Source organism: Mustelus asterias, chromosome 1 (assembly GCF_964213995.1).
Source record: "Mustelus asterias chromosome 1, sMusAst1.hap1.1, whole genome shotgun sequence".
In the NCBI taxonomy this organism is placed as follows: domain Eukaryota; kingdom Metazoa; phylum Chordata; class Chondrichthyes; order Carcharhiniformes; family Triakidae; genus Mustelus; species Mustelus asterias.
Window position 1 is genome coordinate 158,153,803 of NC_135801.1, and position 17,659 is coordinate 158,171,461.

The 17,659-nt window shown below is 44.2% G+C and overlaps 1 protein-coding gene across 3 annotated transcripts in view; it reads left to right on the top strand.

The window, feature by feature from the left end:
- pdzd2 (PDZ domain containing 2) overlaps nucleotides 1-17,659 on the top strand; it is a 486,622-nt gene that overhangs the window by 362,333 nt on the left and 106,630 nt on the right. For 2 of the 3 annotated variants that reach the window (XM_078221651.1, XM_078221659.1), the window contains 4 exons: nucleotides 6,392-6,503; nucleotides 11,389-11,537; nucleotides 13,269-13,388; nucleotides 17,213-17,327. In XM_078221651.1, the coding sequence (XP_078077777.1) occupies nucleotides 6,392-6,503; nucleotides 11,389-11,537; nucleotides 13,269-13,388; nucleotides 17,213-17,327 (496 nt within the window). Of the gene's footprint in view, nucleotides 1-593; nucleotides 737-6,391; nucleotides 6,504-11,388; nucleotides 11,538-13,268; nucleotides 13,389-17,212; nucleotides 17,328-17,659 lie in introns of those variants that run through there. The other variant, XM_078221668.1, reaches the window with a different exon arrangement.

A 17,659-nucleotide genomic window follows, 5' to 3' on the forward strand; every position in this document is an offset into this window, starting at 1 on the left:
CGCTGGGCCCGGCCAGCCTGGTCCCATCATTTGACCCCACCAAAAAATTGCAACTGCAAAAAAGGTGTTAATTTTAATTCTAAACACAATACCGCAGTGAATTTGTTTATCAGCTCAAGTGATCAATCAAAGTGTTGCACGTAAAAGGTTTACTGACTTGGGTTTACTAACTCGATCACTCCTAAGAGGAGCTCAGTAGAGCTGGTGGAAGGATGCTGACGCCGTGTGAGATCTTTTAGGTACTTTTGGCGGTAACATCAATGGGTGCTTGAGCCTCAGAGGGCCCAGTTGGATTCTTCATTGCCGTCTGGCCCTGCAGTCTTCCTGGCCCAATGTTTTTGAGACATATGACAAGGCACAATGCAAATGTAAAATTCATAGAATCCAAATCAGCAGGAACCACGGAAAGCAGATTGTGCCTGGCAAATGTAACGGAATTGTTTGAGGAAATAATGGGGTTGGTGGCTATTACAAATTAATGATTTTTGGAATCATCCTGGTTCGGAAAGAAACCCCTGGGATTCAGGAAGGAGTTATCATCCGAATTACTAATTGGATACATAATAGGAAACAGAAGGGAGCTATCAATGGCAACAATTCTAATGTAGCAGCTGTGACTGTAACAATTTGCATTAGAGCAGGAGAAGGCTATTCAGTCCCTCGAGTCTGTTCTGGATTTGTCTTGGGCCTTTGTTGTTAATAGTGATTTATTTATGTATCTCAAGTGAATCTAGTGGTGAGTACATTTTAAAACTATGGGCAGCTAGATTTAATCACTTGAATGCAGAGAACATTATGAAGTGTGATTCTTTTGTGTTTACACATGGATTTTCTTTCTCGCTGTAAATTCAACAGACTTCTATGCAAATGAAGTACAGGTCTCTTCGAAAAGTTTTGTAATACTAACTAACCTTCCTCTAAAAAAAAAACTTTATTTATTAGTAACAAGTAGGCTGACATTAACACTGTAATGAAGTTACTGTGAAAATCCCCTAGTCGCCTTAATCTGGCACCTGTTCGGGTACACTGAGGGAAAATTTAGCACGGCCAATTCACCTAACCAGCACATCTTTCAGATTTGGGAGGAAACCGGAGCACCCGAAGGAAAACCACGCAGACACGGGGAGAACGTGCAGACTCTGCACAGACAGTGACCTGAGCCGGGAATCGAACCCGGGTCCCTGCGCGCTGTGAGGCAGCAGCGCTAACCACCCTCTCACATGATAAGCAACCTTACTCACATGATAATGAGTATCTCATTATGCTGAAGTGCTAAGACTGATCAAGGATGGTAACCATAGGAACCGACTGCTTTCAATTGGATATAATTGGCTATTTTCATCTGTGATATGGTTCGCTCCTTTACATTTTCCAGCCGATGGATAGTTTGCTTGAGATGGGCAGAAGGAAATGTTCTCTGTCCATTAAACATTTTTGTTGGGTCAACAAATAAAACATATGTAAACATTTTGTAAGTATAAAAGAGAAAGGAAAAGTGGAATGAAAATGAGAAAATGTTCCAAATACCTGATCCACGTGATAGCTTAATATTGAGGCGATATCAAATTTCTCACCTCCAATGACAATCACAGAATATTATTTTATTCCATAAACACATTTTGTACCTCATGTTTTCTGTGAAGAAATTATTAAAATTGACACTAATCTAATAAAATTGCATTGTCCCTAATGTTTCGTTACGATTATCTAACATAATTTCCTGTTGAATGATACTATTGAAATCACATATAGAAGAATTGCCATGAGTATAGTAATTGCTATGAGTAAATTGTCAAAGTAAAATAATATAAATGCAGTAAATGTATCAGTAAATAGCTCCTGTAGTAGATGTTGGTTCCTGTGGTTTGGCTTCATGCTAAAATGTAAACATTGCATTAGTGAATCATTATAAAACACCATGACCATTGTGGTTTCTGATGTATCTCATACCAGCTCTATTACAGCTAATTTACCAACAAAATTATTCTTCATTCTTACAAAATAGGTGCCTCATCATTTAAATTTGCCATCAAAAGGATATTATAGTGAACGATAGAATCCCTCCAGTGCATTCGGCCCATCGAGTCTGCACTGACACTCTGACAGAGTATCATACCCAGGCCCTCTTCCCCGCCCTATCCCTGTAACCCCACACAGTTACCATCTAACCTACACATTTTTTTTAGAACATTACAGCACAGTACAGGCCCTTCGGCCCTCGATGTTGTGCCGACCAGTGAAACCAATCTAGAGCCCCCATAATCTACACTATTCCAATATCATCCATATGTTTATCCAACAACCATTTGAATGCTCTTAATGTTGACGAGTCCACTACTGCTGCAGGCAGGGCATTCCATGCCCTTACTACCCTCTGAGTAAAGAACCTACCTCTAACATCTGTTCTATATCTCTCACCCCTCAATTTAAAGCTATGTCCCCTCATGTTAGCCATCACCATCCGAGGAAAAAGGCTCTCACTATCCACCCTATCTAATCCTCTGATCATCTTGTATGCCTCTATTAAGTCACCTCTTAACCTTCTCTCTAACGAAAACAACCTCAAGTCCCTCAGCCTTTCCTCATATGATTTTCCCACCATACCAGGCAACATCCTGGTAAATCTCCTCTGCACCCTTTCCAATACTTCCACATCTTTCCTATAATGCGGCGAGCAGAACTGTACGCAATACTCCAAATGTGGCCGCACCAGAGTTTTGTACAGTTGCAGCATGATCTCCTGGCTCCGAAACTCAATCCCTCTACCAATAAAAGCTAACACACCGTACGCCTTCTTAACAACCCTATCAACCTGGGTGCCAACTTTCAGGGATCTATGCACATGGACACCCAGATTCCTCTGTTCATCCACACTACCAAGTATCTTACCATTAGCCCAGTACTCTGTATTCCTGTTACTCCTTCCAAAGTGAATCACCTCACACTTTTCCACATTAAACTCCATTTGCCACCTCTCAGCCCAGCTCTGCAGCTTATCTATGTCCCTCTGTACCCTGCCACTTCCCTCCGCACTGTCTACAACTCCACCAACTTTAGTGTCATCTGCAAATTTACTAATCCATCTTTCTACGCCCTCATCCAGGTCATTAATAAAAATGACAAACAGCAGTGGCCCTAAAACAGATCCTTGCGGTACACCACTAGTAACTGAACTCCAGGATGAATATTTTCAATCAACCACCACCCTCTGTTTTCTTACAACTAGCCAATTCCTGATCCAAACCACTAAATCACCCTCAATCCCATGTGTCCGTATTTTCTGCAAAAGCTTACCACGAGGAACCTTATCAAACGCTTTGCTGAAATCCATATACATAATCCATATACACCACATCAACCGCTTTACCCTCATCCACCTCTTTGGTCACCTTCTCAAAGAACTCAATAAGGTTTGTGAGGCACGACCTCCCCTTCACAAAACCGTACTGATTTTCCCAATCAAATTATTCCTTTCTAGGTGATTATAAATCCTATCTCCTTTCCAAAACTTTGCCCACAACAGAGGTAAGGCTCACCGGTCTATAATTACCAGGGTTATCCCTACTCCCCTTCTTGAACAAGGGGACAACATTTGCTATCCTCCAGTCTTCTGGCACTGTTCCTGTAGACAATGACGACACAAAGATCAAAGCCAAAGGTTCTGCAATCTCCTCTCTAGCCTCCCAGAGAATCCTAGGATAAATCCCATCCGGCCCAGGGGACTTATCTATTTTTACCCTTTCCAGAATTGCTAACACCTCTTCCTTATGAACTTCATTCCCGTCCAGTCCAACAGCCTGCATCTCAGTACTCCCCTCGTCAACACTGTCCCTCCCCTGTGTGAATACCGACGAAAAATATTCATTTAGTGCCTCTCATAAGAACATAAGAACATAAGAAATAGGAGCAGGAGTAGGCCATCTAGCCCCTCGAGCCTGCCCCGCCATTCAATAAGATCATGGCTGATCTGACGTGGATCAGTACCACTTACCCGCCTGATCCCCATAACCCTTAATTCCCTTACCGATCAGGAATCCATCCATCCGCGCTTTAAACATATTCAGCGAGGTAGCCTCCACCACCTCAGTGGGCAGAGAATTCCAGAGATTCACCACCCTCTGGGAGAAGAAGTTCCTCCTCAACTCTGTCTTAAACCGACCCCCCTTTATTTTGAGGCTGTGTCCTCTAGTTTTAACTTCCTTACTAAGTGGAAAGAATCTCTCCGCCTCCACCCTATCCAGCCCCCGCATTATCTTATAAGTCTCCATAAGATCCCCCCTCATCCTTCTAAACTCCGAGTACAAACCCAATCTCCTCAGCCTCTCCTCATAATCCAAACCCCTCATCTCCGGTATCAACCTGGTGAACCTTCTCTGCACTCCCTCCAATGCCAATATATCCTTCCTCATATAAGGGGACCAATACTGCACACAGTATTCCAGCTGCGGCCTCACCAATGCCCTGTACAGGTGCATCAAGACATCCCTGCTTTTATATTCTATCCCCCTCGCAATATAGGCCAACATCCCATTTGCCTTCTTGATCACCTGTTGTACCTGCAGACTGGGCTTTTGCGTCTCATGCACAAGGACCCCCAGGTCCCTTTGCACGGTAGCATGTTTTAATTTGTTTCCATTGAGATAGTAATCCCATTTGTTATTATTTCCTCCAAAGTGTATAACCTCGCATTTATCAACGTTATACTCCATTTGCCATATCCTCACCCACTCACTCAGCCTGTCCAAATCTCTCTGCAGATCTTCTCCGTCCTCCACACGATTCACTTTTCCACTTATCTTTGTGTCGTCTGCAAACTTCGTTACCCTACACTCCGTCCCCTCCTCCAGATCATCTATATAAATGGTAAATAGTTGCGGCCCGAGTACCGATCCCTGCGGCACGCCACTAGTTACCTTCCTCCAACCGGAAAAACACCCATTTATTCCGACTCTTTGCTTCCTGTCGGATAGCCAGTCCCCAATCCACTTTAACACACTACCCCCACACTACTCTCCTATCTCTTCAGACTCCACACACAACTTCCCACTAATGTCCTTGACTGGCCCTAATCTTACCCTAGTCATTCTTTTACTCCTGACATACCTATAGAAAGCTTTAGGGTTTTCCTTGATCCTACCTGCCAAAGACTTCTCATGTCCCCTCCTGGCTCTTCTTAACTCTTTCTTTAGGTCCTTCCTGGCTAACTTGTAACTCTCAAGTGCCCTAACTGAGCCTTCACATCTCATCTTAACACATGTCTCCTTCTTCCTCTTCACAAGAGATTCAACCTCCTTAGTAAACCACAGTTCCCTCACACGTCTGCTTCCTCCCTGCCTGACAGGTACATATTTATCAAGGACGCGTAGTAGCTGTTCCTTGAACAAGTTCCACATTACAATTGTGCCCATCCCCTGCAGTTTCCTTCCCCAACCTATGCCACCTAAATCTTGGGACATTAAGGGGCAATTTTGCACGGCCAATCCACCTAACCTGCACATTTTGGACTGTGGGAGGAAACCAGAGCATCCGGAAGAAACCCATGCAGATACAGGGAGAATGTACAAATTCCACAGTGATAGTGACCCAAGGTCAGAATTGAACCCAGGCTCTTGGTGCTGTGAGGCAGCAGTGCTAAACACTGTGCCACCCAGATCCCTTTGGGATGCATTTGGATTTATCTATGTAATATATTGACTCATGTCATCATAATGTTGAATGATCTATCGGCAAAGAGGAAAGAAGACTCTTAGTCCAATTACAAACTTTAAAATGTATGAAAAACATTTTTTAAACACTGGATTTCAATACATTTTTAATAGTTAATTTTCCTCAATGTTTTTATCTTATTTTCGATGGTAGTAGGGAGGGAGGTTGAGAAACATGATTATGTTCAGGAACAGCAGCCATTAGATGCCAACTGTCCCTCAGATGATAGCACTCTTGCTTCTGAGTCAGAGGGTTGTAGGTTCAAGTCCCAGTCGAGGTACTTGAGTCCAACAATCACAGCTAACACTCTAGTGCAGGACAGAGGAAGTGCGGCAGTGTCGGAGGTATTGTTTTTCAGATAAGACATTAAACTGATGCACCATCCTCCCTCTCACATGGACATAAATGTTTTCAAACAGCAAGGGAGTTCCCCTGGTGATCTGACCAATATTTATCCCTCAAGCAACAACACAAAAACAGCTGATCTGGTCTTTCATTGGAGCATGTGGTGTATAGATTGGGCTGCTGTACTTTCCACAGTATGACAGTGGCTACACTTCAACAGCACTTCATTGTCTGTGAAGTACTTTGCGATTTTCTGAGGTTGTGAAGGCTGCTGCATGAAATCAACTGCCTCTTTCTTTTATATCTATTTATTTGTGTATTATTTGGTCTTGTGTTGCAGGCTTTAGAAACTGAGAAAGGCGATGACCGTGAGCGTGTGGAAGCACCTCAGTTCAGTTGTCGAAGTCCAACACCAGGCAGCAGTGTAATGAAATTCAGGAGCAGATCTCAAGGTAGGCAGTGTAATCAATGCTGTTGTCAATATCCTGCTAAGTATGTTTTTCTTTCAGTGCTTAAATACCTCAATGGCCCAAAAAGACAAGTGTCATCATACTTCAAACAAAATATCTGCGAATCATAGAAGAGCACAAAGCAAATTCAAAGTCAAACTCATTTCTGGAGAGATTAAAATGTTCATTTGAAACCAGCATATCAAGAATTGCTTCTGAGGTAGTGGATTAGATTCTTGCTCTTACTGCATCGTCTAGGAAAGGAAAGGAAAATCTGATGTTGAGTTTTGCATGCCTCCTACAGACTCCACTAGATTTTACTTCCATTTAATTTCAGTGGAAAGAAAGACTACTGGGTTCTGTTCCAGTGTGTGATCTCCCAGCCAGATTATCTTTCCTGTGCTCACCCAGACAGTAAGGACAAAAACTCACGCAGCATATGATTTAGCCCTGAATGTCTTGATGTTGAGGTAGTTAAATCTGAAGGCAAGAGGCAAGGCAAGTACACAACATTTTACCACCTTTTATTTGTATGTTATAACAAATGGAGATCTTGTTGATTTGAGTTTCACCAACCCCCTCCCCCCTCCCCACCCCCACCCCTCACCCCAGTATACGGCTCACCTCATTAATTCCCCCTCCATAAAATGTCTTAGGGCATAAAAGATTTTACGGCCACTCTTGGGAGATGAGGCGTTCCCCGACAGCCGGGGCTGGTATTTGTCCTTAACCAACATCATTAATACACAATTATCTGGTGATTGGTCGTTACACGTTGCTGTTTGTAGGAGCTGGTTGTGTCCAAATTGGCTGTCATGTTTCTTATATTAGAACAATAAGAAAACTTCAAATATTCTTCATTGGCTAGAAACACTCTGGGATGTTTTGAGGTCATGAATGCTCTTACATAATGAAGTTCTTTCCCTATCCTAGCCAAACCTTAAGACATCTGTGATAAATTTGATCAAATCACCCTGAGTTTAGACTTGTCAACACTCTCCGGTGACATTTCGGGCAAATGTTGGTGTGTCGACATCAGATAGGCTCAAGTTCTGTTGATGTCAAATAATCTGACGACACTCAGTGCCAAGACTAACGTATGAATGATGGCCATTTCAGTTAAAGTGCAAGCAAGTACCCGGCACTGACCTGCAAACCACAAGGATTCAGTGTTGGAGAAGAGGAAAAGTAAAAATTGGGAAAGAAAAAACAAGATTTGTGACCTTTTCTAGTAAATCTCAAATTGTACACTTAACCAAATGCTAAAAAAAGTTCTAGCCCAGTATGTGTTCGTGCAATTTTCTAAAAGAAAGTTGCTGCAGATCTTCCTCTATGCAAGTGATTGAGGATTAATTTCCTGGCTAAGAATAGGCATTGAAATATGTGGACAGGATAATGTTTTGCTCCGGACTCGCTTTGAGATAAATTTAAAGTTTATTTATGAGTCACAAGTAAGGCTTACATTAACACTGCAATGAAGTTACTGTGAAATTCCCCTCGTCGCCACACTCTGGCGCCTGTTTGGGTAAATGCACCTAACCAGCACATCTTTCGGACTGTGGGAGGAAACCGGAGCACCCAGAGGAAACCCATGCAGACACGGGGAGAATGTGCAAACTCCACCCAGACAATGATCCAAGTTGAGGATTGAACCTGGGTCCCCGGCGCTGTGAGGCAGCAGTGCTAACCACTATGCCACCATGCCGCTCCACAAATTCGAAGATATCGAATGAAAGAAATCCTGATGCTTTTTTCAAATTCAGCGACAGACACGAAGGGTCTGGAAATTGTACCGATTCTTACCTCAGACCACGACACCTTTGTTCACATGTCTCTCTGTTTTGGTGATTATATTTTGAATTTTCCACACAGTGGGGGGAAAAAAAACTGTATTAAGTCTGTGAGTGGATTTGCCTGAAACTTCATCATGTGATAAAATGTCACAACAGATTGACTTTTGTATAAATTTATCATTTCCTAGTCGGTAATATTTATTTATTAACAGTAAAGAAAACCCTTTGTGAGGAGTGTGTAAATTGAGCCATTTGTTTAGTTTTGTCAGCATCTGCTTTGGGAACACGCGCTGAACAGTATTCAGATTTAGTTTCATACTGGATTCATTCTTGCATGTTGGAACTTTTCCCAGTTGGGATTATTCTGGGTCCCGAGTTGGTTGTCTGGTTTAAAGTTGTTCTTTGACGAGCAGGGATGGGCTGACATCGCCTGAAAGTGCAGACTGTGAGGCAGCAGCAATGTTTAATCTGCATTATTACAGTGTTGTTGTTTTGCAGCTCACTGTAACATAACCATAGAACCATAGAACTTTACAGCACAGAAACAGTCCTTTTGGCCCTTCTTGGCTGTGCCGAACCATTTTTCTGCCTAGTCCCACTGACCTGCACCTGGACCATATCCCTCCACACCCCTCTTATCCATGTACCTGTCCAAGTTTTTCTTAAATGTTAAAAGTGAGCCCGCATTCACCACTTCATCTGGCAGCTCATTCCACACTCCCACCACTCTCTGTGTGAAGAAGCCCCCCCTAATATTCCCTTTAAACTTTTCCCCCTTCACCCTTAACCCATGTCCTCTAGTTTTTTTTCTCCCCTAGCCTCAGTGGAAAAAGCCTGCTTGCATTCACTCTATCTATACCCATCATAATTTTATACACCTCTATCAAATCCCCCCTCATTCTTCTACGCTCCAGAGAATAAAGTCCTAACCTATTCAACCTTTCTCTGTAACTTAGTTTCTCAAGTCCCTGCAACATCCTTGTAAACCTTCTCTGCACTCTTTCAACCTTATTAATATCCTTCCTGTAATTAGGTGACCAAAACTGCACACAATACTCTAAACTCGGCCTCACCAATGTCTTATACAACCTCACCATAACATTCCAACTCTTATACTCAATACTTTGATTTATAAAGGTACCAAATGTACCAAATTTGGCCAATGTACCAAAAGCACTCTTTATGACCCTATCTACCTGTGACACCATTTTTAGGGAATTAAGTATCTGTATTCCCAGATCCCTCTGTTCTACTGCACTCTTCAGTGTCCCACCATTTACCTTGTATGTTCTACCTTGGTTTGTCCTTCCAAAGTGCAATACCTCACACTTGTCTGCATTAAACTCCATCTGCCATTTTTCTGCCCATTTTTCTAGCTGGTCCAAATCCCTCTGCAAGCTTTGAAAACCTTCCTCACTGTCCACTGCACCTCCAATCTTTGTATCATCAGCAAATTTGCTGATCCAATTTACCACATTATCATCCAGATCATTGATATAGATGACAAACAACAATGGACCCAGAACTGATCCCTGTGGCACATCACTAGTCACAGGCCTCCACTCAGAGAAGCAATCCTTCACTACCACTCTCTGGCTTCTTCCATTGATGTGGAGATGCCGGCGTTGGACTGGGGTGAACACAGTAAGAAGTCTCACAACACCAGGTTAAAGTCCAACAGGTTTATTTGGTAGCAAATACCATGGTATTTGCTACCAAATACCATGGTATTTGCTACCAAATAAACCTGTTGGACTTTAACCTGGTGTTGTGAGACTTCTTACTACTTCCATTGAGCCAATGTCTAATCCAGTTTACTACCTCTCCATGTATACCTAGCAACTGAACCTTCCTAACTATGCGGGACCTTGTCAAAGGCCTTACTGAAGTCCATGTAGACACATCCACTGCCTTCCCTTCATCCACTTTCCTGGTAACCTCCCCGAAAAACTCTAATAGATTGGTTAAACATGACCTACCACGCACAAAGCCATGTTGACTCTCCCTAATAAGTCCCTGTCTATCCAAATATTTGTAGATCCTATCTCTTAGTACTCCTTCCAATAATTTACCTACTACTGACGTCAAACTTACCGGCCTATAATTTCCCGCATTACTTTTTGAGCCTTTTTTAAACAACGGAACAACATGAGCTATCCTCCAATCATCCGGCACCTCACCCGTGGATACCGACATTTTAAATATATCTGCCAGGACCCCTGCAATTTCAACACTGGTCTCCTTCAAGGTCCGAGGGAATACTCTGTCCGGTCCTGGGGATTTATCTACTCTGATTTGCCTCAAGACAGCAAGCACCTCCTCCCCTTTCATCTGTTTAGGTTCCATGACCTCCCTACTTGTTTGCCTTATTTCCATAGACTCCATGCCAGTTTCCTTAGTAAATACGGATGCAAAAAACCCATTTAATATCTCCCGCATTTCTTTTGGTTCCATACATAGCCGACCACTCTGATCTTCAAGAGGACCAATTTTATCCCTTACTATCCTTTTACTCTTAATATACCTGCAGAAGCTCTTAAGATTATCCTTCACCTTGTCTGCCAAAGCATAGAATCATAGGGCAAAAGTAGGCTATTCGGCAGATCAAGTTTGCACTGACCATAATCCCACCCAGCCCCAATCCCCATATATCTACCCTGCTAGTCCCTCTGACACTAAGGGGCAATTTACCATGGCCAATCAACCTAACCCGCACATCTTTGGACTGTGGGAGGAAACAAGAGAACCCGGAGGAAACCCACGCAGACATAGGGAGAATGTGCAAATTCCACACAGACCCAAGCCAGGAATTGAACCCAGGTCCCCGTTGCTGTGAAGCAGCAGTGCCAACCACTGAGCCACCGTGGCGTCCCAATGACACTGATGCCGATACTGCGCTCATTTTCTAAATCGAGGCCCCTTTCTTGTCAGGGATGCATTATACGAATGTGGGCATAAATGAATGGCTGAGAAACTGTAGCGCTCAAACCCAAATTCTCAACAGCCGCTGCTAATGAGCGCTGCTAATGAGCGCTGTTCCCAGTGAAAATGTGTGCAATTTCCCTTCTGATTCCCACTTCTGCTTTCCCCAACAGGTGGAGGGAGCCGCTTGGAATCTGTCGGGGAAGATGATGAGCTGATTGTGGAAAATGGTGAAACAAGTTGCGACATGCCGGAAAAGCCGGCACGAGGAGGCCGCAAGCATTCCCTTCCCCAGCAGCTGGATGCGGCCAGTATTAGACAGGTGTGTGGCCAGCTCTTTCTGTGTCTAACTGAGCTATCAGGTACGCTGCAGCTAAGATGGTAAAACTTTCACCAAATGGTTCGTCTGTAAACCTCCTCAATTCAAATTCATGAGTGATAACTTGGTCAGAATAGCAAACTACTCATTAATTCACACAACATCACCAAATGTTTTCTAAGTTGTAAAGGTAATTTACTTCAATGGCTTCATCATCATTATTTAGGAATCTTCAAAGATAGCAGGTAAGCGTTTGCTTTGGAGGAGCTTTCCTGAGATATTCCATTCAGCTAACAGAATATCTTTTGAGGCAAATGTTTCACTTTACAAAGCAATTTTAGTGTGACCATTTTCTGTTCGATGAGACCATTGATCATAGAATCCCTACAGTGCAGAAGGAGACCATTTGGCCCATCGAGTCTGCACTGAACACAATCCCACCCAGGATCTATTCCCGTAACCCCACATATTTACCCTTCTAATCTCCCTGGCACTGAGGGGCAATTTAGCATGGCCAATCAACCTAATCCGCACATCTTTGGAGTGTGGGAGGAAACCGAAGCACCCGGAGGAAACCCACGCTGACACGTGGAGAATGTACAAACTCCACACAGACAGTGACCCAAGCCCGGAATCGAACCCGGGTCCTTGGCGCTGTGAGGCAGCAGTGCTAACCACTGTGCCACCGTGCCGGTCATGATAACTTCTCCCTTAGTGTACCTGAACGGGCACTGGAGTATAGCGACTCAGGGATTTTCACAGTAACTTCATTGCGGTGTGAATGTAAGCCTACTTGTGACTAATAAATAAACTTTAACTTTATATTGGGCATGCTGATCTCCATGCACTCCCATTGCATGTAGAATTATGCCAGAGGCACTTATTTGTAAAATTAATCCTTCCAGGTCAATCTGCAGTTGGGAGCTCAACACTCTGATCTAGGACTGTATTTTATGTGCCACCTTTTGGGTGGGAGGGGGCATGTAAAGTATGGCAGATGTCCAGCTGTCCATCCCACCACCTTCTCCTACAATTCCCACAGCTGCCACTGACATACCCTTGGTGCTGCTGGGACTGATGGAGCTGCAACCATTCCGTTTGTGGCGGCGATAGCCTAGTGGTATCATCGTTAGACTATTAATCCAGAAATTCAGCTAATGTTCTGGGGACCTGGGTTCGAATCCCGCCACGGCAGATGGTGAAATTTGATTTCAATAAAAAATATCTGGAATTAAGAATCTAATGATAACCATGAAACCATTGTCAATTGTTGGAAAACCCCATCTGGTTCACTAATGCCCTTCAGGGAAGGAAATCTGCCATCTTTACCTGGTCTGGCCTATCTGTGACTCCAGACAACAGCAATGTGGTTGACTCTCAATTGCCCTCTGAACAGGGCATCTGTGGATGGGCAATAGATGCTGTCCAGCCAGCGATACACAATTCCCATCGATGAATAAAAAAAAGCTTCAGAGGGTGGGACTTCCTCCCCAGTGAGGAACAGAAGTCCCATTTGATCCTGATTTGGTTGTGAGGTGGGTCGTTATGGAGCATGTTGGCTTCATGCCAACCCCCTCCCTCACAACGCCGTATTATTCAGCCAATAGTGTGCACTGCATCTCGATGGAGTGAGTTATCAACTTTCCAAAAATCCCTGTTATAGGATGATTGTAAAGTGATGAATTGACGTTGTGTCCACAACATATCATCATGTTCTTTGTTTATCATTTTCAGGAGTATCAAATAGTTAAAAAGTCAGCACGTTCCTTAAGCACAGTTCAAGTGGAATCACCATGGCGACTAGCCCAGCCTTCAATCATCTCTAACATTGTTTTAATGAAAGGTCAAGGAAAGGTAAGTGATTACTTAATCAAGGGCTACGTGGGTTTCTCTCATTTTATCCCTGTATAGTTTAGAAACATCGGAGCAGGAGTAAGCCATTCGGCCCATCTAGCCTGCTCTGCCATTCAAACACATCACTGCTGATCACCTACACCATTTTCCCCACTATCCCCATATCCCACAATGCCATTGGTATTCAGAAAACTATCACTTTCTGTCTTGAACTTTCACAGCCCTCTGTGGTGGAGAGTTCCAAAGATTCACCACCCTCTGAGTGAAGAAATTCCTCCCCTCTCAGTCTTAAATGGTTTGTCCCTTATTCTGAGATTATGTCCCCTGGTTTTAGACTCACCAGTCAGAAAAAACATCCTATCTACATCCACACTGTTGTACTCTGTCAGAGCTTTGTGAGTTTCAATGAGATCACCTCTCATTATTTGAAACTTTCTTCATAAGACAGTGCCGCCGCCCCAGTTTATATGCTGCATGTTCTGCCTTACTGAGCTGTGCTGAATGTTAACACCTGTGCAAGCAAAGTAAGTTAATTTAATCTAATTTAACCAGGTGATGTGGTGGTGTAGCGGGATTGTCGCTGGATTAGTAATTCAATTACCCAGGATAATTTTCTGGGGACACGGGTTCCAATCCTACCACCGCAGATGGCAAAATTCAAATTCAATTTGTGGACGGTACAATGGCACAGTGGTTAGCACTGCTGCCTCACAGCACCCGGGACCCGGGTTCAATCCCAGCTCGGGTCACTGCCTGCGTGGAGTTTTCACATTCTCCCCGTGTCTGCGTGTGTTTCCTCCGGGTGCTCCGGTTTCCTCCCACAGTCCAAGATGTGCAGTTTAGTGGATTGGCCATGCTAAATTGCCCGTTAGTGTCCCGGGATGTGTAGGTTAGAGGGATTAGCAGGGTAAATATGTGGGGTTACGGGGATAGAGCCTGGGTGGGATTGTTGTCGGTACAGACTCGATGGGTGGAATGGCCTCCTTCTGCACTGTAGGGACTCTGTGACTCTAGCTCCATGAAACTGAGACAACTTGAGGTGCGTGGTGCTAACCCAACTAAGGTCAATTACTCCAGCCTAAATCAGGGATTGGATATGGGTGCCTTCTCATTTGCATAGCTCACTAAACCATCTGGGCGGCATGGTGGCTCAGTGGTTAGCACTGCTGCCTCACAGCGCCAGGGACCTTGGTTCAATTCCCGGCTTGGGTCACTGTCTGTGTGGAGTTTGCATGTTCTCCCCGTGTCTGCGAGAGTTTCCTCCAGGTGCTCCGGTTTCCTCCCACAGTCCAAAGATGTGTGGGTTAGGTGGATTGGTCATGCTAAATTGCCCCTTAGTGTTGGGGGGACTAGCTAGGGTAAATATATGGAGTTACAGGAATAGGGACTGGGTGGGATTGTGGTGGATGCAGACTTGACGGGCCGAATGGCCTCCTTCTGCACTGCTTGATTCTATAAATGTTTTTTCATGTTCGAAATCTTAGTTTAAATTTCCAGTAAATCAAAGATATTCCCAGGAGACAGATGAAAAAATTAGGAAGTAAATGTCCTCTTGCTCCAGTGGTTACTCTCTAAAAATAGCACGATTACTCACAGCATAACACACATCTACGAGTGACACATGCTCTGGCAGATATTGCAGGACCCCCCAGTGTACAGGCTTTGGAACCTTATTTTGAGCATCCCCTCCGCCATTGTGGAGTCAATGGCAGTGATTGCATTTTTTCCTCAGCCTCTGTGTTCAGGTACCTGAGTGGCGTCATCAACCATGATTTCAAGGGACACCCCTTGTCACCCAGCAACTGTTCACCAGGGCGAGCTGGAGCCGCGAACAGCCTTGGCAGCTGTGAGTGCATCATGGGTGCTGCCAGGGTACCTCACACAAACATGTAGAATCTGGGTCCTGTAGTCATACACACTTTGATCATTCATGGACTGAAATCCCTCCCTATTGCCAAAGGTACCCGGCTGGCCAGCTGGCACCTTAATGGCCACATGGATTCAATCAGTGGCACCCTGGATGCGGAAGAATCCTGCAATTACCTCAAAGCCCCTGGACCGCTCAGCCTGACTAGCTTGGTCTGTCCTGAAATGAATGACTGTTCTTACCCACCTGAACAAAGCATCTGTCACCAGCCTGACACAGCTTTGTGCAGCTCACTGGGAATCTCCGCAATGGTCACCCGCTGAGCCCTGGAATGTTCCAGAGGAATAAAGGTTAAGGGCAACGGTGACCTTGAGAACCACAGGCATTTGGTGTCCACCCATACAGTTGAAGGCTAACTCTGGCAAATTGTCGTGATGGTCTCCCTTGCAAGGCAGAGCTTCCTGTGGAACTGGATCTTGGTCATGTGAAGGTCGTTGGATCCTAGTCTGTCCTCCTTGTCCTCCTTGTTAGCCCTGAACAGCCTGTGGCCTTGCCTCTTATCTGAGGTGATTCCTGTGACCATGTAGCCTCCTCCCTGTTCAGCCCATCTTCCTTCTCAGTGGAGCGGCTCCCTGCTGAGTATACACTCCCATCTGCTGATATGCAAATGAGACTGACCCATGCACTGTCGGTGGCAATGGGTTAGAATTCTCAGAGATTTAACAAGACTAAAATATCTTGAAAATATACAAAAACATCAAAAGAAAGCAGTGAAAATGTTCATGATACTCTTGTCTAAGCCCACACCAAACTCTCGCTAACTCCTACCAACTCAGTCTGCCCTTTGCTCCTGTCCCTTTTACCCCACCCTTAAATGACATAGCCTCTTACCCATGTTGCCCGTGCGCCAACCTAAAGATCGCAAGGGCAATGTAAAATTCAAATCAATTTCAGTTTAAATCCTTTTAGAATCATAGAATCTCTACAGAAGGAGGCCATTTGGCCCATCAAATCTGCACTGACCACAATCCCACCCAAGCCCTATTCCCTTAACCACATATATTTACCCTGTCAATCCCCCGACACCAGGGGATAATTTAGCATGGCCAGTCAACCTAACCTGCACATCTTTGGACCGTGGGAGGAAACTGGAGCACCCGGAGGAAATCCATGCAGACACGGGGAGAACATGCAAACTCCACACAGACAGTGACCCAAGGCCGGAATGGAACCTGGATCCCTGGCGCTGTGAGGCAGCAGTGCTCACCACTGTGCCACTGTGCCGTCCCACTTTTAATTCGCTTCTTAATTGTCAGTGAGTGAGCATCTGACTCACACGTGCAATATATGAACATATTGAATGTAGCACTTGGGGCGAATGGGATCAAAGGTTATGGGGAAAAAGCAGGATTAGGCTATTGAGTTGGATGATCAGCCTTGATCGTAATGAATGGTGGAGCAGGCTCGAAGGGCCAAATGGCCTCATCCTGCTCCTATCTTCTATGTTTCTATTTCATTACCCGCCAACAGAAATATCACGCAAACGCGCAATGCTGCTCAAGGATGCGTGCCCAACATCTTCTCACACAATGTCATGCACTCCTGGGTTGGGCACGCATCTGCACTTTGAACATAAAATTCCCACCTTCATTTTTGAAATATGTGTAGTTTAATCTTTAATGTTGACAGCTTGGCAGTGCTTTCCAGTGACAGGGGATACCTCCGACTTTTTGGAAGCTTTGTGACTTGGCCTATCTAATCCTATTTGTTTCAACCTTGGTGGTTTCTCCACAAGCTTTGACTTTATCCTTTAGAGATGTTGCCTCCCGGGTGTATTCCACCTGGGCAGAAGAATAGGAACAGCTGAAGAATTTCTGAGGGAACTTCAGAAGTTTATTCAGAATAAGTGTTAAGATTGTGGCAAGTTTAATTATCTCATTTTAACTGTGTTTTGCAGGGTCTTGGTTTCAGCATTGTTGGTGGCCAGGATTCTGCCCGAGGACGGATGGGAATATTTGTCAAAACTATTTTTCCAAACGGAGCAGCTGCAGCTGATGGGAGACTAAAGGAAGGTCTGGAATTTGATTCTTTGAGCCTCACTGATTATTTTAATAATCTTGACGGATTCGAGCAATGCAACTTTACAAGGATTTGTTGTTATTGATTATGTTAAATTTCTGCAGAAGTACAATCAATTTCCCGGAGTTTAATTGATTTTATCATTAGTGGGTTCGATCCAGAGTTTCAAGTTCTGTTCACCATTTGTTTAGGTCCTTATCTGATGTCTGTCTTCCCGCTAACCAGTGTCTATTTGTACAAATGTGACCGAATGTGCAGTAACAATTTATGTTTTTTTAATGATTATGTTTTTTTTAATGATTTCACCAGCTAGTACTGAGTTAGA